Source organism: Syngnathus scovelli, chromosome 4 (genome assembly GCF_024217435.2).
Source record: "Syngnathus scovelli strain Florida chromosome 4, RoL_Ssco_1.2, whole genome shotgun sequence".
Classification (NCBI taxonomy): Eukaryota; Metazoa; Chordata; class Actinopteri; order Syngnathiformes; family Syngnathidae; genus Syngnathus; species Syngnathus scovelli.
Window position 1 is genome coordinate 12042412 of NC_090850.1, and position 18817 is coordinate 12061228.

An 18817-nucleotide genomic window follows, 5' to 3' on the forward strand; every position below is an offset into this window, starting at 1 on the left:
TCCAGGTTTACAAATGTATTGTGAAGACTATGATGTCAACATATCTTTGGAGTAAATATTACCAGCACATGCCTCCTCTCAAGTCTTTCAGGAGGACCCAGTGTATGGAAAGACAATAGTCAAACGGCTGCCTTACAAATAACATTTGGAATAATGAATGTAAATTTCCCCATTTGTGGGACTAATCGAGGTTTGCTAATGGAAATATGTTTAAGCATTTACTTACTATGAAAGAAGTCTAGTTTAAGGTTGTACTCGTAAGTCATTCTATCAGTGCAATGATTTGTTGTAGTAGTGAGTATAAAAAGCAGACCTTAAGATGGATGTCAAGGACATCAAATAATTACTTAATAAAAATGAAATAAAATAACAGATTTCACTGCATCAGGCAGCTAGAACTTGGCAGAAAGTCATGAAGGTACGCGATTGCCGCTTTGGACAAATACGTCATGGTGCCGAAGCGGCCACTGGGAGCGCTGTCATAGAAAAAGTTGCAGATTCCTGTTGCAGGGTCCTTCTCGAGGAAATAATCACAGGCACTGTGAGATTTCTGGAGACAAAAAAAAAAAAAAAAAAAAGACGTGTTGGACATGTTTTCCAAAATGGATTCTCCTTCCTGTCAATGTGCCATACCTGGTCGCTGAGGAACAAGTTGTTGGCCATGTGTAGGATGCGCTCCACATGGATGATACCCCCAATGCTGTCAACGTCCACGTCGGCTACTAGGCCCAGAACCGTCAAGGTCTCCACCAGCAGCTGTCTGTATTCTGGTTGAGGCACGTGGTTGAGAACTGACTCTACCTGCACTGCAAACTTGATTTCTCTTGCTGTCATCTACACAGAAGGCAGAAAAAAGCATCCATGTCGATTCCGTGTTTCCAGGCTGTTACTGAAATACAGACTTCTGACATGGAATTTGGGATTTTAGGCTTTCATTGGAAAGTACCTCTCTTGTGGTGGACGAGGGTAATACGTATCCATCGATGGACAGGCCGTGGCACTTTTGCAGAATCTTCCACACCTTCTGGTAAAAACCCACCGGAACTCTGTTGATGGCGCCATCCAACCTGCGTCTCCTGAGCCATTGGCCTTGCCTCTCCTCCCAGTGCAGTTGCGCGTCACCTTGTGCAGAGCCCACGGGGGATAACATGCCACTGGGAGTGGAGGGGCTGCTGCAACGCTGTGGTGAAAACGAGAATTTACTTTCACAAGAGCGATTCTGGGTTGCATTGTTTTACTACTCTGGCCTGAATGTTTTTATGAGCCATGCACTAGAGCAAAAATTCCCAACCAGTCTGCCATGAGAGCTCATCGGACATGCCATGAGAAATGATCCAGCTTCATATAATTGGTTTAAAAATTGTATCATTATTACACACAATACAGTCACAATTATTGTGTCGACTTTGCTCAGTGTACACAAAAATCGTCAAATCAAACTATTCAAATGTGAAATGAAATGAATTGAAAACAGATGAGATGAGATGTTTTTACCGTGGAGCGAGGAGAGGTGACATTGCTGCATGTGGACAGACTGCCACTGACGATCTACGTAAGCACATGGATAACATGACATGAAGTTGGAGATGCTTTTGTGCGTCCTTCGAGGCGTGATGTGATGAATGAAATCAGTTCGAGCTGGTTACAAAAAAAAATGAGATCAGTTCATGATCTCATACAGACGGAGCGAGACAGAGCGGCCATTCCCATAATGGAAAAATATGTAGATATAGCAGATGGTCAATGTTAGCGAGAGTCACATATATACTTTTTTTTTTTTTTTTTCAAACCCACACTGAGTGGCCGAGAGCCATCCAACTGCAACCAAAGGCAAAAGAAACACTATTATTGGACACATTTCATATATATATATATATATATATATATATATTTTTTTTTTTTTTTTTGTCAGGTAAATTTGCTAACCTCACCTGTCTGATTTCACTTTTGAGTTTGTGTAACCCTGAGCGCTCTGTCTTAGTGGCTCCAGTGTGTCCTAATTCATGGATAGAGATGGCTGGACTAGTGGCTGTTGACTGGATAGGTCGCACTGATGCACACAGACAAGAAAACATACAGCCTGAACATTAGACACAACGACGGAAATAGAAAGACTCCGGTTGCTCTCAGTCGGATAAAATAGCTGTGGAACAAACACTCACTGCTTTTTTCCACTCCAAACTCCTTGCCACTGAGGATGTGGTGGAGCAAGTTCTTCATCCCAAAAGGACTGAGGCTCATCAGGCTTTCAGAAGCCTCCTCACCTACAATGGAATGAAGCCTTTTGGAACATTATCCTCATAATAATTACATCAGATTAAGAACAACAGACAAATTGTTTCAAAATCTATTAATAGCCTGTCTGACAAGTTCCTACCAGAGCAACGAAGACTGCGAGCCAACTCGGTTGCCATCACTTGCATGATGAGTCCTATCCTCAGACGGAGCATGTCACCAAATAGGGCAGGCTGGGAGCGCACATACATGGCCAAGTAGACCATGATTTCCTGCAAAATCAGCAAACGTCTCACACTGGTTGTCACAAAACCAAAAAAAAAAAAACATTACACTGATCTCCAAGGTCACCTGAGTGAGCACAGCAACACTGATGTCCTGACCGCTGGCTTCAAAGATGAGCGCATTCAGCTCCTCAGGGGGGAGGGGACTGGGAAAGAAATGAATGTAAAGCAAATCAAGCATAAATTGAAAGTTTTTTAGCAAATTCGACTTACACTGTGATGACTCTTTCCCTGGGTTCAGGAGGAAGACCTACGGTAATCTGCTTGTGGTGGGAAATAAGGTCTGTACAGGCCTGTGCATCACACACATAAAACAATTACATACATATTATTATATACATCCAATATTAATTATTTATTTCACCACTGTAGCTATATATGCAGCTCATTCAGTTTTATTAAAAACAAGCTCATATATTATACAATAAATTGTTTATGATAAAGCTAAAATTGGATTTCCTGACCTCAGCAAGGACCTCCACTCTCTTGCGTAGGATTCCCGAGATGTATCTGATGAGACCCCATTCCTGGGAGGCTCCAGCTTGCACATACAGCTCCTCCAACAGGGTGCGCACACTCACCCAACCGTGACCTGGACCCGACACCTCGAGGAGCCAATCAGCTCCTCTGGGCAGCGAGCACAAAAAGAGCTTGTAAGGAAACGTTCTGGGTCATCATTGCTTGTCTTTTTGTCTTACTTCATCACATAGAGAATATAAAGGATGTCCGCTTGGTCCTGTAGAGTGGGGCACTCCCTCAGCTGCCTCACCAGCGCTGCAAAATCCGTGTTGCCTTGGGTGTCTCGTGGCAGGTGGAGATCAGCTACACTGCGACACTTTGCCAAAAAAACAAAAAGATACATAATGATATATGTACAGTAGGTAATGGCATGCACCAAAGAGGCAATCACTGGAATAAATCCTGAGATACTTTCTGAGAGGAAAATAGTAAATCGAAATTGTTTTATATTTGGCTACCTTGTGCTGTTTCGCATGTGAAGCGGGTTGAGGAACTTCCAACAGGTTCAGAGATTTGCGATGCTTGTTCATGAGAGGGACAACAGGTAGATACATGGAAGACTCTGAAGAGCATACAAATATGTTTGTTGTAATCTACAATCGCTGCAGAGCGGCAATCAACTCCAATTTTCATTTAATGCAGGGATGTGATTCAATTGTTAAAAAAAGCCTTTGTGGCTCTAGTTCTCTTTTAAAATAATCCCTAGGAAGTGTGCTTTGTGAAGTTGTTAGGAAAGGACTTCTGTTGCACTAGGATGCTCTTTTTGCTAGAGTCGTATGTTTTTTGACATGTATGTTTTTTAAATAATAACACATACACTACTTTTACAAAATTACAATCCAAAAAGTCATTTTAAAGAAATTATAATAACTTTTATTATTATTATTTATTTATTTTAATAACTTTTATTATAATAACATCCCTGCTACGAGTGGTTGGTTCCCCACTATTCTTCTTTTTGATACAAAATATTCAAATGAATAACGTGAATTTTACTATGGATTGCCCTTTTAATTGCCATGTTGGCAGCTGGTATTGCAATAATAGACAATTCCAACTCACTGGGCATGTTAAGCCCCTGAACCTGGGCCATCATAGACAGAATATCTCTGGTGGTGTGTTCAGCACTGAACACATGGTGCTGCCCACTCTGGATGGGAGGAAGATGACATCTGGAGGTGGTGCTGTGGAGGAGCTGCGTGAGGTACTGATCAAACATGTCGTCTGAGCCTTCTAAAGTGCAAGAAAACATTTAGTTAGGAATTCAACTCAAGTGTGTAGCAAAACTGTGGAAACTTTCAACATATACTATGTGAAATCAAAATAAATATTGGCCTCATGATATAGGCTACCTGGAAGCTCACAGTGACTGTATTCTTCCCCATAGTCTTTATCGCCCTCGTCATCCACTTCAAGTAAATTGTCGTTTTCTTCATCCAAGAAGCTGAGGTGAGTGTGAAAGGAAGTGTTTTGTAGGTTGGGAAGGTCTGACATCTGGATCCTAAAGGCACACAAAAACGGATGTTTACAATTCACAAAGATTTAGGGATATTTGGGTGAAATTTCAGGATGAACCAGTTAGAAAATGTTGGTGAACTTATTTAAGCCTCTAATATCTTGAATGTCCAACTGTTCATAATTTCAGTACAAAGTTTGAACTGCAAAATTTGTTCAATGGGAGCCATGGTCCTGAAAACAGACCTTGCTCCAGCAAAGTAGCCATCCTGCAGCTTGCTCAACGTTGCTAGGATACACGGATCAATGGCATCTCCATCGTCAACTAGGAAAATGAAAAATGTGAACAATAACGTCACTTGAAAAATGAAACCTAGTAATTATAAATCATGAAAACAATGGAGAATGAAAATCTATTCTGGGGATACAGTTGTTAGCAAAAAAAGCGGTCTAGAGCCGCCACACATACCAAAAACTCTCATTTTGATCTAAAACCTCTCTCACTTGCGCACGCACCAAAAATCAGCAAAAAAGCATCAGCTACTCAATTACCAAGCATGCTGCGAGTGATGGGGAAAGTCAGGGTGGGCCGTCCTGTCATCCTCCAGCAAGAGGAGAGATAGGCCACTTCCGTACGCAGCATTTCCACGATCATCTGGTTGTCCAGGGCCAAATAGAAATGGTGCTGATCCAGAAACTTCACAGCGGAAGACAGCAGTGTGAACAGCACAAAGAGTAATGAGGGAATCGCAAAAGAGGAAGCTTGTTGTACCTGAGGGGTGAAAATGTAAGAGCGGTTCCTGATCTCATAAAATTTAGATGTTCCCAAAACTCCGATGTGTCTGTAGGGCCTGCCGCTCAAATCCAGCTTCTTGCAATTCCCTGTCGCATTGACACACAAAAATGGGATCACTACATAGTTTCACATTGTGGACTACTTGGATAAAATCATTTTTTAACTTATTAGTGTTTCATTGTAAACATATCAGAAAACAGGCAAACATGTTGACCGGTTTTCCAGGAATGTCTTTTGTGCTTAAAACAAGATTTGTTTGCTCATTATAGTATAAGAAAACAGTATCATTTGTGTGTGGGTACCCAGTCGGACATAAATGTGGCTCAAGATGCGAGCAGGCAGGACCCTGATTGGCAGAACCTCAGACAGCATTTGGACCTTTATCTCATGCTCGCGCAGCAAGTTCTGGATGTCCTTCGATTCTGCTAAGACACAAACTGATGCAAACACAAGCAAGTGTAAAAAACGTTAGTCTGAAAGGGGATATTTGCATCAAAATTCATGCCATCTCTTTCATATCCATCTTTGTGTACTGGTACACTATTTGCCCTCATTATTAAGTCAATCCATTTAGCGCACTGCCACTTTTCCCTTACTAGTACTCAGTTACACATTACTGGTAAACTAGCCAACAGGCAGTAGCAGAAAAAAAACATTACTAATAATAGTTCTATTACCGTGTTAAATTTCAATACGTCACTGTACTTTACCAGTAAGATTTAATTGCAGACTTGTTTGCCATAATGGTACTACTACTACTACTACTGAAACAGATGCTCAAACAACTTTCCATTTCCAACTCAAACCAACCTTGTACTACAACATCTGGCTTTAAATTTGTAGAGAACCTCCTGTTGAGTGGATCGATCTCTCCTGGTGCCAAAAAGCCCTTCCAGGAGAGAATGCACATGGGTTAAATTTGAAGTAGCAGGGTTAGGGTTAGGGTTCACAACACAAGTGGTGCTAAGACTTATCGTACGACATACCTCAGCCAAAAGGCACCCCAGGATGTACAATGATTGTCCCCACATGTGAGGCAACTGGCCCATGGCTACTCGGTCCACAGAGTGGGGGTTGCTGTACTCCTCCTCCACCTGCAATTAAATACAGCGTTAGTTTTCCATGTATTTCATCAGTAGTAGTAATAGGTATATTGTTGCCACCCTAGTAACATGCCCTACTAGTATTAATCTCATTATCATTCTCAATGGAGTGATGTACCTTGTCACTTGGTACGGCATAAAGTTCAGGCAGCAATTTGATGCCATTTTTGCCCCGGATCAAGATCCCCTCCAATGCCTCACGGTACTCCTGCACCTGAACACAACACACAGCGGTTTAGTATGACATTACCGTGCATTCGCAGCCAGTCATAAAAAAAGAAAACTTCATTGTGGTAGGGAGTTTGTCTTTCTTACCTGCACTTGGTCTCCTGTAAAGATTCCATCAAGAATGAGGTAGGTCCAGAAGATCGGCCACTCGCATTCGATATTCTCAAACAGTTTCAGCTCAGCAGGATCATAATGGAGCCGGGTTGGGTCCTGGGAGATTGTCCAATATTTAGGCTTTGAATAAAAAAAATACTGGAAATCTTACCTCTTTAGGACAGTGATAACCATCCCTGATGAAGCGACAACAACCATAGCGTCCCTGTCAGGGAATACAAGGTTACTGGTATTACATGAGAATAATACAGTGTATCTTTACTGAGCCAACACACTTTAGTCTGAATAAAAATCAACAGAAGAAAAATTACACCAAAAAAATGTCTATCTTTACCCAATTTACCCACAGATTTTTTTTTTTTTTACAAAAAACTACTATGTATTTTGAATAAAAACAGGTGGTTACGAGTTAAATATGTCACAGCAGAGTGGCCTGGTAACACTGTTTAAAAAAAAAAAAAAAACAGCATTTCTGAATAGAGTTAACGAAATGTGGTCTTAAATAGTACCTGCAATTTACTAATAATCTCCGACTTGGTGATAGCCACCAATTCTGCATCCTCCACTGCAAAAGCAGGGAAGGAGATAACAGATAGGAGGCCAGCATCTATTTCCTTGGACGTGGAAGCTCTGGGCAGCATGGAACACAGGATGGACTGAAGCATGTCAAAAGACGCAAGATGGATATCAGTGATGTCAAATAAACGGCTCTCCATATTTGTGCACGCTTACAAGGTTGAAGGCGCACTGTACCTGACAGTGTTCTACTTCATCGGGGAGAACATGGATGACGGACTTTGGGCCACCGTGCGCGCCAAAAAGATCCAGCTCATCAATAGCTTCAAGAGCTGCCTGGAAACACAAATACATTGCATTGGTTTAGATCGGGATTGCAGTACCTCATGCAGTGATTCCCAACCAATTCTATTTGCAATTAATATACCTTAGCGATTCCGACAGAGCTCCCGTTGAGCTCAGGGATGCCCTGGTTGGTTTTGTCACCTCGCTCCCACATCCCATAATCCTAAAAGAGGGCAGCAGGCCTTGGTTCACAATATCTTCATTTCCTAACATTCCGCTCATCAAATCATGATGCTTACCGCAACCTTGTACGCAGCCTCGATGTAAAAGACCAAGTTTTGGATGAAAGCCACCTCATCCAAGTTTGAGATGATACGAAGACCTGCGTGATCACATGATTTTTTAGGTTTTATCATATGATGAGGTATTTAAACTTTGTGTGAGTTAAAGTTTGTTTAGTGCGCGTGAGTGGTCATTGTTATTTTTTTGCCTAAACAACACCTCATAGAAAACAAAGCCAAGGCCCAAACCTGATGCCGTCATCTGTGCCAACATCAGCAAGTAAATCGAAGTGGCATCCACCTGAAGATGACCCCACTGGTCATCTCCCACAACGGTGGCACAAGTGGGAGTGTCATATTTGGCATGCAGGCAATCCTTAGTACTCTGCGTGTGTTTGAACTTCTCAACCTTAGCAACCTGAAAACAAACAACAGGGTGTAGTTACCAAAGAGCGGGACTTGGGTCAATAGCTTCTTAGTACTGGTCTACATCAAATTATGACCTACAGATTTATTTAAAGAATGTATGAATAGCCTTTATGGCAAAAACAAACAAATAAATAAATAACACAGGCCTGTTTTACCTGTCTTATCATGCAACGCAGAAGTCCTTGCATCAGTTTGACCACACTCTGCCAAGAAAGCAAATACGAGTAAATACAGCTAACCTCCACTCAACTAGCATCTGTCCACAAACACACTGTTCACAAACAGTGTTATGCTGAAGATGTTTTTACAAGTTTCACTTATTTCCTTGTTAAATTTCTCCATTAACTCAAAAAAATGAAATGAGTTAGTTGAACACAAAATATATTGTTTAATTAAAAAGATATGTGCTATTTAAAAGAATATATACCAAAACTCTTTACATGTGACCTATAACCTTCCAGTTGCAAGGATAGCAGCTTAATGTTCAGCTATATGCTTTTCCTGACATTTATATTGCTCTCCAGCAGAATTATTTAACTATCTGTCCATCAATCAGTGCATCTACATAAGTGTGCATTTCACTGTGTTTGTAGCCTTTTGCCACTGTAACATTGACTTGAAGTGAATCCTACTGAAGCACAGAAGAGCCCCAAATGTTTGATAATCTTTCAGCCAATATCCGAGTATAATCAGCATGTGGGCGATGAAAGAAAAAAGGAATGGCTGTCACAAACACCTGCTCTAGTTCGTAGGCCTTGGCCTTGTCCTCGTCACGGTCAGCATTCTTGCGATAAGCCATGCCCAGACCCCACACGGCCAAAATACTGTACACATTATCCCTCACCCATGCATCCTTTTTCTGGGTGCTGGCTGGCAGGAGCCCTGACACTGGGTTCTGAAACACATACATAAACACACATGCACACACAAAACTGAAACTCATAACTCAGCAACAGCAAGGGAAGAAGGGACTTGAATGGTTTATTACCCATGAATTCACAACAAGCAACGATCTTATATGAAGGTAAAGCCGCTCTAGCATTTATTCGATATATATGTATATTAAGATAACCAAAATGTCATCTGCAACATTTAAGTAAATTACTGCGGAGGTTTTCTTGCCCTGCATTAATTTGCATTGGCTCTGGTAGACTTTTAGTGCTCCAGTTGTGTGTTGAAAAAAGGAGTCACTAGTATTAAGCATGACAGAAATCAACACTGCTGCTTCATTTTAGATTTTAAAAAGTTATAAATGAATTGATAAATGAAAATGCATATTCCATTCATTTTTTTGTGGTAATTATTAACTTCCTGCAGTTTCAACTGCAATGCTTTGCTTGGTGTATGTATTCCCTATCTCATCAAAGAGGGTATACAAAGCAAATATGTCCAGCGTGCTTCAAAGTCAATTCAAGAGTCGGTCCCAGGAGGCAGGCCTCAAGCTACACCAGGGTTGGTTGACCTTTGCCCGTGTTTGTTTTTATGCACTTCACACTGGTGGAGCCTGAACCTCAAGGGACAACAGAACATCTGGATTTGTCGATGCAAAAAAAAAAAAAAAGAAAAAACAGCATGTTCCTAAATATCTATTTCTGCAACTAATAGCTAACCTTTAAATACTGTTTTGGTCAAATAGTTGGGGAGAGTCTGGGAACCACCAATGTGGATCAATTCAAAGAATGTTCTGGTGTCCTCATTTATACCACAATAATGTGTTTTGAACTTTGGTCTAAGTCCAGCCATCCATCTGCACTGCTGTCTCTGTAAAGGCATGTTTTTATGTAGCTTCCTAAATTACGGGAACATAAAATTTTCCACATGAAAAAAAAACATTTTGTCAATTTATATTGTAACAATTAAAAGAGCCTATTTGACTCTGTTACAATGGATCTCATTAGACTTGTGAATGTACCTAATAAAGTGGCATGTTAGCAAAATAGCACAATGAATTTGATTTTGTCTGTTTTACTGCACACTTTATATTGCTAACAACTTTTATGTGCATCTCAGTACAAATGAATAATTACTTAAATACCGTTCTCATTTATTTAAGTAGTGTTAACATACAACCTGGCAACAACAGAAACACAAAAATTAAAGAGCAGTAGTGTATCAGGCCTAAGTGTTCATCAAAAAATAGCATGGGGTTTTATTCCTAAAACGTTTATGAAATAAAACTGTAAAGTAAAAAAGGAATGCACTTAAATAAAAAAAATGAATTGGACATAAAAAGTTACATATTAATAATGAACCCAAAAGTTAAATACAACTGGACAGTACTTAAGACAGTGATACTTTTCCGCTACCGCACGAGGGCGCCCGCGATCCACTAGCGCTACTTATACCACATTTTATGAATATTTCTGTTCTCGTCCACAATTCAGGCTCCATTTTACCATGTCAACTGTCAAATGCATACAATTGTTGAGTACCTGATGAGACAGAATAGTCTCCTGGACAAGCCTGGCATATCCATCCAGCCTCACTCCCGAATTACTGCGGCTCCTCATCCTTGTTTCACAGTCTGGTTATAGTCCGAACAACACACGTCACGTGTTTCATGCAAATCTTCCCTTCAATCGGCTGCTCTGCGCACACTCTCTCTTCAAACTGCTGTGCGTGACTCTGCTTTTCTACTGAGGAGCATCCACCCGTATTTTTACACAACGCAAAAATGTTGAGCACGTCAAAGGCAGTGGTTGGTTGGTTGTCACAAACGACGCTTCGTCGCATAAGGCGGAAAAAAAAATAATGCCTGTTCATGTAATTTCACCTTTGAATCAACAGAGGGCGCCAATGGACTTTCCTATCATGGTTGACGCAACCGTTCCAATGTAAACAGTGGTTCCTATCTATCTATCTATCTATCTATCTATCTATCTATCTATCTATCTATCTATCTATCTATCTATCTATCTATCTATCTATCTATCTATCTATCTATCTATCTATCTATCTATCTATCTATCTATGTGTGTGTGTGTGTGTAGGAACATAGATTTTAAATAATTCAATTAATTATTTAAATAAATGAATAAAAAAATGAATGAATGAATGAATGAATGAATGAATGAATGAATGAATGAATGAATGAATGAATGAATGAATGAATGAATGAATGAATGAATGAATGAACGAATGTCCAGTTTTGCGACGTAGGAAATAACGGTACATCTCAGCCAATCATAATGCTGCTCTGTTAGTTTTTCTGTCCAATCAGTGCGGATCCGAGCTGGTTGCTGCCTCACCATCAATTGCTAACAACTAGCTGGATGAGACGCTGGCTAGCTCGTCTGACACGTATCTAAAGCTTGTTTGTCTTTATTTTGGGTGTGTTTTATGTGATCTTACGCATCTCAGCGATCCTCCAAACGACTACATCGAAGGTAAAACGACGCATTTCTTATGTGCGGTAGATTAAAAACTTGATGAACGTCGTAAAAATTGAAGTGAGAAATTGCTTGTTGATGTCGATTCATAGAGCAACTGAATCGAACATGAGGCAAAATGAAACTTTTCACGTTACAGGTGTTTGTTGTCATACGAATGAATGAATTATACATGAACTGACAATCAATTTCCATACTTGGAAAAATCAAAGTTGGAAACTTTCTATGGATATAACGGAAATTGATGGGGATAAATTAGGAATTTGCACAAAATGTTGACTCATGTAGTCGGAACCTGAATATATTTTGACGAAATATGTTTTAGTTGACTAAAGCAACTCGTGCCCCAAGTTACACTATGTATTTATAATTTTCAGTATTTCACAATTATGCATTTAAAATTCCAATGGAAATTTGCTGAACATTTTCCACTGAAAAGGAAATTTTCCACACTGTATTGTGCTGCACTGAAAAACAAGTTTGTACTTTTCAATGATGTATTGCTGAAGTGAAGGAGTTGAATCAGCACTTCTACGTTTGTCACTTTTTTTCACAACATGGGTAGAGTGTGAGTATTAAGAAATGAATTCGTTCACATCAATGAATGTGTAGTAAAATTGAATATGTTGAGCAATGTGCCTCTTATTTATTACTAGGTAATTTTGGTTCAGTCATAAACATTTGTCACTTGCAACTTGACTCTGTCAGATGCAGTTCATGCTGCTATTCAGCCGCCAGGGAAAGTTGCGCCTCCAGAAATGGTACGTTCCTCTCTCTGACAAGGAGAGGAAGAAGATCTCCAGAGATTTGGTTCAAACCATCCTGGCCAGGAAGCCCAAAATGTGCAGTTTCTTGGAGTGGAGGGATCTAAAGATTGTCTACAAGAGGTGAGTCACACCATGATGTCTACTGGCGCAATCTCATGACATTCAATACTGTGTATAAACTGCTGCATCACAACAATATGAGTTTTGGCATTTTGCGCTCACCATATATGTGTGTGGTAGATATGCCAGCCTGTATTTCTGCTGTGCGGTGGAGGATCAGGACAACGAGTTGATCACCCTGGAGATCATTCATAGATATGTGGAGTTATTGGACAAATATTTTGGCAGTGTGAGTTTCTTATTGTCTGTCACACCTAATGTTTATGATGAGAAGTAGTACCTAACCTACTTTGCTTCTTGTGTCCACGCAGGTGTGTGAGCTGGATATTATCTTCAACTTTGAGAAGGCCTACTTTATCCTTGATGAATTCCTGCTGGGGGGAGAGGCCCAAGAAACCTCCAAGAAGAATGTTCTGAAAGCCATCGAGCAGGCAGACCTGCTGCAGGAGGTACATGCATCGTCACACCCAAAACCAACACCGTAGCAGCGGACTTGTGGGCAAAACTGTTGCTCCCGCCTTTTATGTGCAGTACAGTTTAATTAGAGAAAGAATGATGCTCATGTGATATCTCTACTCCGTCCATCTTCAGGAGGCGGAGGCCCCTCGGAGTGTCTTAGAAGAAATCGGGCTGACATAGATTTGGCGTGCCAGAACAAACGCTGCCACACCTTTCTTTTCTCCTCGTTGACCGTCAGTGTTGTACTCATGTGTACTGTAGGTATGTATGAATGTATGTAATCAACATGTCTGTGCTGTATTTCTCTGAACTGTGCTCCCCTGTACCATCCCGTGACTGTGGTGGTTCAATTATGTCTTTTCTGTAGTGTCGTCTAATGTGCAAAATCCTTGAGACCAATGTAGCAACGAGAACATAGCCTCAGTATCAATTAGTGTTAATGCAATCCAAAAATCCAATCATGCCTTCATTTTGTTGTTCTGCTGCATCTGAAAAAAGTACAAGTATAATTCAGCTCATTTAGTTGTTGGTGGTTCATTTTTGGCGCAAGTGTTGTGAATGGTTCCAAACATGCACATGGGGTACTTAAAAACAAATTTCAGAAAGCAGAAGCGCATCTGTCAATCTTATGTAATTATGATACAAACCTGAGTGTAAACTTAACCAGTTGCAAAGCATATGTTCAAAATGTGTTGTTTCTGTGGAAGTGTTGTTTGTAAACCTCAATGCATTTTTATTTTGTAACCTGGAGAAATGACAGTGCCCACTTCAAGTCAAGAAATGTGACCCAAATAGAAATAGCTCTATTTTCCTTACATTGATGGTTTACATTTAAGCACTGATATATATATATATGACCAAAGAACTGTGTTTTACCTTCTTAATGGTGTCTAAGGGAGCCTAATGCGACACAAAAGTGGAATCTGGTATTGAGAGATGTTTGAAGCAAAGTATTTTATTCATTTCAATCCAATGAAACACACACTATCGAATGCCCACTTTGCAGTACACAGCAGCAAAATAAATTTGGTAATGTCATGTTCCAGTCAAAAAGAAAAAAAATGTGCAGCCGAATGGTGTTTATTCTAAAACTTCAGCATTCATTCAGAATGTAAAATTTCTTTCATATCTGCAAAAGAAACCATTTTTTATTCGCCATCGTATTGACATTTATATTTGACAGTATTTAACAATAAATGTCTTCAAACCGGATTTTTTTTTTGACTTTTTCTTCGCAGTTTAACGAGGATACGTCTTTCCATAATTAACCAGATGAACGTTTTAATTGTAAAAGCCACTAAGAAGAACTTAGTGTGGGCTCGTCAACTTGTGTTATAGAACATTTTTCTATTTCAGTGCTTGGACATACATTCAAGTCATCTTTGTTCTGAAGGAGTTCTGCTTTTTCTCCACTTGGACTTTTTATTAAGTGTTTGTCCACAGTCTCTTCCTCTGACTCTTGCGATGAAGTCATCGCTTCAGGCGAGCAGCTCCGCTTCTTGTGCTTCTTCTTGCTCTTCTTCTTGCTCTTTTTCGAGCGCTTGTGGTGCCGACGTGTTTTGTCGTCCTCATCGAGAACACTTTGATTTTCATCTTCTGCCTCCGGGCTGTGATCTTTGCTCTTTGCTCTACTTGATTTGTTTCTTTCGATATCTTTTACCACATCTCCGTTTCTGTCTTTCTCTTCACTTTTGTTCCGATTTCTATCTCGACTCCTTTTCCGGTCTCGACTTCTGCTCCTGGACGTCTCTCTGCTTCTGCTTTTACTTCGGTACCTGTCCCTACATTTGTCATAACGTGCTGAGCCAAAGGGGCGTCTTCTGTCGTCTCTTTGGTGGAAGGACGTTCTCCTATCCCGACTCCTCTCACTGCGTCGGTCATCTTCTCGTCTGCCGTAGGATCGCGCTGATCTCTGTGGGCTTCTGCTCCGGTGACTCCTCCACGATCTGTCGCTTCGTCTCTCTGTGCGTCTTTCCGAGTATCGCTCCGAGTGACTGCCCTTGATGCTGCGATCTGGTGAAATGTGAAGGTCCCGGTCGGCCTCCCAGAATTCATTGCCAGGGTTTCGAAATACATGGAGGAAATTGCAGTGTTTCCCTTTTGGGCACTTCTTTCTGTCAAACAGCCCTGTGGGAAAACAAAACAAAGGTTTCTCAACCTCTAGCGTTGCAAAGTGGATTTCTTCTAAAACTTTCAGAAAGGTTCAAGTAAATTTCAATGGGGCAATAAAATGGGGGATTTGGGAAATATTCCAATTATATATTCTGGTAAAATATATTTTTGTTTGATGACAGAGCATTTATAAATGTAAAAATGAAACCAAACCATTTCACTTCAACAATCATTTGGTATCTTTTTTTAAGATCAACAGGTTCTACTTCTTAAATTCATATTGTGCATAGCAGAAAACTATTTTCTTCTCTAGAAACATTTTTCGAGGGAGAATGTCAAACAAATTTGCATGGCGACTGTAAGCAAAGACAAAATGAACTTCATCTCACCACAAATGGCATTCTTCCACCGTGTTACAGGACAGATGTCACAGTGAAGCTGCTTGCCGGCGTACCACCTTCCGTTAAATTTGATATAGGCTTCTCTGCACTGCTCTTCACTAGTCAGAAAACAATTAATTAAAACATTTGTTCAAAGTCCAGCTCATTTATTATGCATGATTATATTCAGCCCTTGTGCGATAATTACGTGTCAAACTGGACGTAAACGTTCCCTCGCAAGTGTGGCTCATAGTTGCAGCTGACCTAAAAACAAAAGATTTCAGCAGAATTTTAGCCTCAACATCATGATGTAATAATGATTATTGGGATGTAATCACCCCTAGTTATCGTTTATCCTATATTAATAATTACTTCTACAAAGCAAAGATGGGAATTGGAGGATCGCTGAAACTTATTTTCAAATCGATAACCACTATCCAATAAATTTGAGGCCGCGTCCCAATTTACCTTAAACTGGACCACCTTGCCAATGGTCCTAAACTCTGGTAGAACATCATGGTAGAATTCAACAAAGGACTCGTGCAAATCTTCCTCACTGTGCTCCAGAGAAGCATCCCCGTCGTAATCGTCGCGTTGAGACTGTTCCATGCCGTATGTTATGAACATAGCGCGGACCATCAGAGTGGGGCTGCTCGACGGGTAAACGTGTTTCCGAGAACATCTAAAATCAAGAGGAATGATGAATGAAAAAAAACATTTGTATTAACACAGAGAAATTGCTTCATAAAAGGAAGTGACACAAATGAGGGTTTCTGAAGGCATGGGAAAAAAGCCAAGCCACAGTACCTGTCTCCAAATCGACACGATCCAGTTTTGAGGAAGAAAGGGCAGTTGGCGACATCCCGCTCTGTACCATAATTTTCAGATTTCGCTGTTACTGGTGCTTCGGGATTCATCCACGGCCCTCCATTAGTTAGCTGCAAAAAAAAAAAAAAGTCAAATTTGTATACCATTATGCGAAGAAAAAAAAAATCATACTTCCATGAGGTAGTGATTATTAAATGTACTATTAATGGGACATAAAACAGCACAGCACGGAACAGTACCTGATTTTCTGCTTCATCCAACATTTTCTGAACAGCCTCCTACAAATGGTGTAAAGAGATGTCAGGTGAAAATGTGCATTAGGCGAAGCATATCTGTTTCCTTCTTGTTAAGACCGCGTTCACTGGGGCAGATAATCACAACAGCTCTGACAAACTTAGTCAACTTTGATTACTCAAAAAGCTTTTTGGAGAAAACACACAACGTTAAAAGATACGTCCTCGCTTGACAGTTGGGTGTGCAGGTAAAGGACTTTTGCAACAGTATCTTTGTTAAGGAGAAGGATGCTCGCTGCTTGTGCCACTTTGTCAAGGAAAGAATTTAAAAAAACAAGACAATAATAAATCCAACATTTTCACATCCTTCCTTCTCTGATAGCGACAGATCCAAAATGACCATTACACGTACACAAAGTGGAGTCTTGCTTGTAATAAAAGTTGAATGTCATTTTTGAATGGATATCATCATTTCTGAAGATTATGTAGAAGTGGATATTTTTGTCTCCGCTTTTATCCTCCCACGGCTCGTTTCACCTCTCTGTCTCGCTTCTCCTGCTGCTTCTGCTCTTTTTCTTCTTCGTCTTTCCTCTGCTGTGCCTCCCATTCCTCCTTTATCTTCCGCTGTGGACACAACAATTGAAAGTAAACATCGCAACATGCCAAAGATGCGTTTGAATAGTTGACCTCTCAGCATTAGACAAAATCGACTGATGACCCTTGTGTGAATCCCTGCCTATTATAAAATTGTAGCTTTAGCACCATCCTAAGGAAGTATTTTGAAATGAGCAGAGGAGCGTCATGTGACCAGCACCCTGTCTAGAAAAAAAAAAACATTGCCACCATCCTATGACATCTACCTAATGACGATAAAATGTTTACTGTAAATCTCAAATTAAAGCATGTAATCAAGGTGTCGTTTATCTGCTTTTATGTGATGAAAGATTGCATTACCTCATCATCCTCTCTCCGTTTCCTTGCAGCTTCCTCCCTCTCAAACCTCAGACGAAATTCTTCTTGTGCAAGCCGCTCCCTCTCAAGCCACTCTTCATGGAGCCGTTGCCTGGGTAAAAAAAGTGAAACATAACTTAAACATGTTTAATCTTAAATGGCATCTAACCCAAAATCAATTTAGCAATTGTTGTGTCAAAGCTTCTCTTTGACTTTGTCAGTGTTGAGTTTATTTGTCCACAGCAACAAAAGCTTCACTCAATGCTCAAATGTTCACCCCACCTTTCCTCATCAAACATACTGGCATCCTCATCATCTACTTCATCTTTTTCTTCTGAGGGATCAACAACGGTTCCGCTTTGTGCCGCTACAACAGAACATATAGGGTGGCTTTAGCATTTGTCATTACAGGATATCCCAAACAACACAAGTTGTTTTCATACCACATTCTCTGGTTCGGGCGATTGCTTGTCGTTTGCGCTTTCTTCTTTCTTTCCTGGAGGCAGCCTTTCGTTGCTTGTGACTAAATTAAATGGAAGGGGAAAAAAAGTTAAACTACATGGCTGCATTTTTAGTATTTCCAGAAAAGAAGCTTGGGTATAATTTCATTTACTATACAGATTATTATCCCTTTACAGGACACATCAATTGACATCCAACAGTAATCTATGGATGACACAAGATTCTGGTAAGGCACTACTTTTGTCAAAATTAAGCTTTGACATGGTAGCAGCAAATCGCAATTTATACCTAAATGACTTTGTTCGACTCAGTTCAAACAGTTCCATGGCACCAACATAATACAAAACGCTGCAAATGACAACTTTTGTCTCAATTTAGACCTCAACTCAGGTCAAAATAATCTCTGGGTACCACGATGCCAACAGCAAATCGCTACGTCTTGATTTTCATCGATAGCGCCAATCAGCTCCATAACATAACGGTATAAAACAGCATGAATAAAAAGGAAAATGCCATTTCAGAATAGATATTAGTTCTGATTTCAAACTAGGTAACATTGTGTTCTAAGACAAGCGAGAAGTTACAGAAGCACACTCACCTTAATGCAGGAGCACAGTTCAATGGAGCAATAGGCGCTGCCATCACAGCTAACTAACTAGCTAGCTAGCGACGAGTCTACAACTCTGAATTATTTAATAATTGTAAAGACCAGGTATAAATATTGAGTCAAAACGTAAAGTTTCTCAATGTGGGGCAATGTTTGTGAGATTTCACGGAATCGTCGCTTTTTTTTATTAGCTGCGTTAGTGCGAAGATGCAAAATATTTCCGGGGTGAGAAAGAACTGCTTCCGACGTCAACAAAAACAGTTT

The 18817-nt window shown here is 40.3% G+C and overlaps 3 protein-coding genes across 5 annotated transcripts; 1 reads left to right on the plus strand and 2 right to left on the minus strand.

Annotated features, from left to right (window-relative positions):
- phka2 (phosphorylase kinase, alpha 2 (liver)) lies at positions 1-10992 on the minus strand. 3 transcript variants are annotated; one of them, XM_049717884.2, is made up of 31 exons: positions 10678-10991; positions 8982-9140; positions 8401-8448; positions 8066-8234; positions 7835-7917; positions 7678-7758; positions 7488-7586; positions 7244-7390; positions 6886-6939; positions 6708-6830; positions 6511-6606; positions 6276-6383; positions 6100-6178; positions 5592-5726; positions 5266-5375; positions 5046-5190; positions 4740-4818; positions 4391-4539; positions 4101-4271; positions 3497-3600; positions 3218-3354; positions 2984-3146; positions 2733-2812; positions 2587-2665; positions 2378-2507; positions 2163-2264; positions 1932-2050; positions 1495-1548; positions 947-1180; positions 634-834; positions 1-550 (listed from the first exon to the last, which is right to left on the minus strand). In XM_049717884.2, exons 1-31 carry the CDS (start codon positions 10753-10755, stop codon positions 377-379), a joined length of 3690 nt encoding a protein of 1229 aa, XP_049573841.1. In that variant the 5' UTR covers positions 10756-10991; the 3' UTR covers positions 1-376. The 3 variants fall into 3 exon arrangements, with proteins under 3 accessions (XP_049573841.1, XP_049573842.1, XP_049573843.1); XM_049717885.2 differs by lacking the exon at positions 1495-1548 and adding an exon at positions 1795-1818; XM_049717886.2 differs by lacking the exons at positions 1-550; positions 634-834; positions 1495-1548; positions 1932-2050 and having other exon boundaries at positions 974-1180; positions 10678-10992.
- Positions 10993-11471: 479 nt separating this feature from the next.
- On the plus strand, positions 11472-14192 carry LOC125966860 (AP-1 complex subunit sigma-2). The gene is made up of 5 exons (XM_049717348.1): positions 11472-11631; positions 12343-12521; positions 12642-12750; positions 12833-12970; positions 13113-14192. Exons 2-5 carry the CDS (start codon positions 12343-12345, stop codon positions 13158-13160), a joined length of 474 nt encoding a protein of 157 aa, XP_049573305.1. The 5' UTR covers positions 11472-11631; the 3' UTR covers positions 13161-14192.
- zrsr2 (zinc finger (CCCH type), RNA-binding motif and serine/arginine rich 2) lies at positions 13910-18781 on the minus strand. Its single transcript, XM_049717344.2, has 11 exons — positions 18545-18781; positions 17928-18007; positions 17767-17851; positions 17488-17596; positions 17071-17157; positions 16540-16578; positions 16280-16410; positions 15941-16154; positions 15681-15736; positions 15482-15591; positions 13910-15107 (listed from the first exon to the last, which is right to left on the minus strand). The coding sequence occupies exons 1-11, from the start codon at positions 18586-18588 to the stop codon at positions 14278-14280; spliced, it is 1785 nt and encodes a 594-aa protein (XP_049573301.1). The 5' UTR covers positions 18589-18781; the 3' UTR covers positions 13910-14277.
- Between the last annotated feature and the right edge of the window lie 36 nt (positions 18782-18817).

Excerpts from the sequence above, each read along its gene's own strand:
- phka2 (XM_049717884.2), bottom strand. The coding sequence starts at position 10,755 with ATGAGGAGCCGCAGTAATTCGGGAGTGAGGCTGGATGGATATGCCAGG. Across the intron at positions 835-946 it reads CCTCGTCCACCACAAGAGAG|ATGACAGCAAGAGAAATCAA; the intron begins GTACTTTCCAAT and ends CCTTCTGTGTAG. Across the intron at positions 551-633 it reads ACTTGTTCCTCAGCGACCAG|AAATCTCACAGTGCCTGTGA; the intron begins GTATGGCACATT and ends TTTTGTCTCCAG.
- LOC125966860 (XM_049717348.1), top strand. The coding sequence starts at position 12,343 with ATGCAGTTCATGCTGCTATTCAGCCGCCAGGGAAAGTTGCGCCTCCAG. Across the intron at positions 12,522-12,641 it reads CTAAAGATTGTCTACAAGAG|ATATGCCAGCCTGTATTTCT; the intron begins GTGAGTCACACC and ends TGTGTGTGGTAG. Across the intron at positions 12,971-13,112 it reads AGGCAGACCTGCTGCAGGAG|GAGGCGGAGGCCCCTCGGAG; the intron begins GTACATGCATCG and ends GTCCATCTTCAG.
- zrsr2 (XM_049717344.2), bottom strand. The coding sequence starts at position 18,588 with ATGGCAGCGCCTATTGCTCCATTGAACTGTGCTCCTGCATTAAG. Across the intron at positions 17,597-17,766 it reads AGTATGTTTGATGAGGAAAG|GCAACGGCTCCATGAAGAGT; the intron begins GTGGGGTGAACA and ends TTTTTTACCCAG. Across the intron at positions 17,158-17,487 it reads AACGGAGAGAGGATGATGAG|CGGAAGATAAAGGAGGAATG; the intron begins GTAATGCAATCT and ends TTGTGTCCACAG.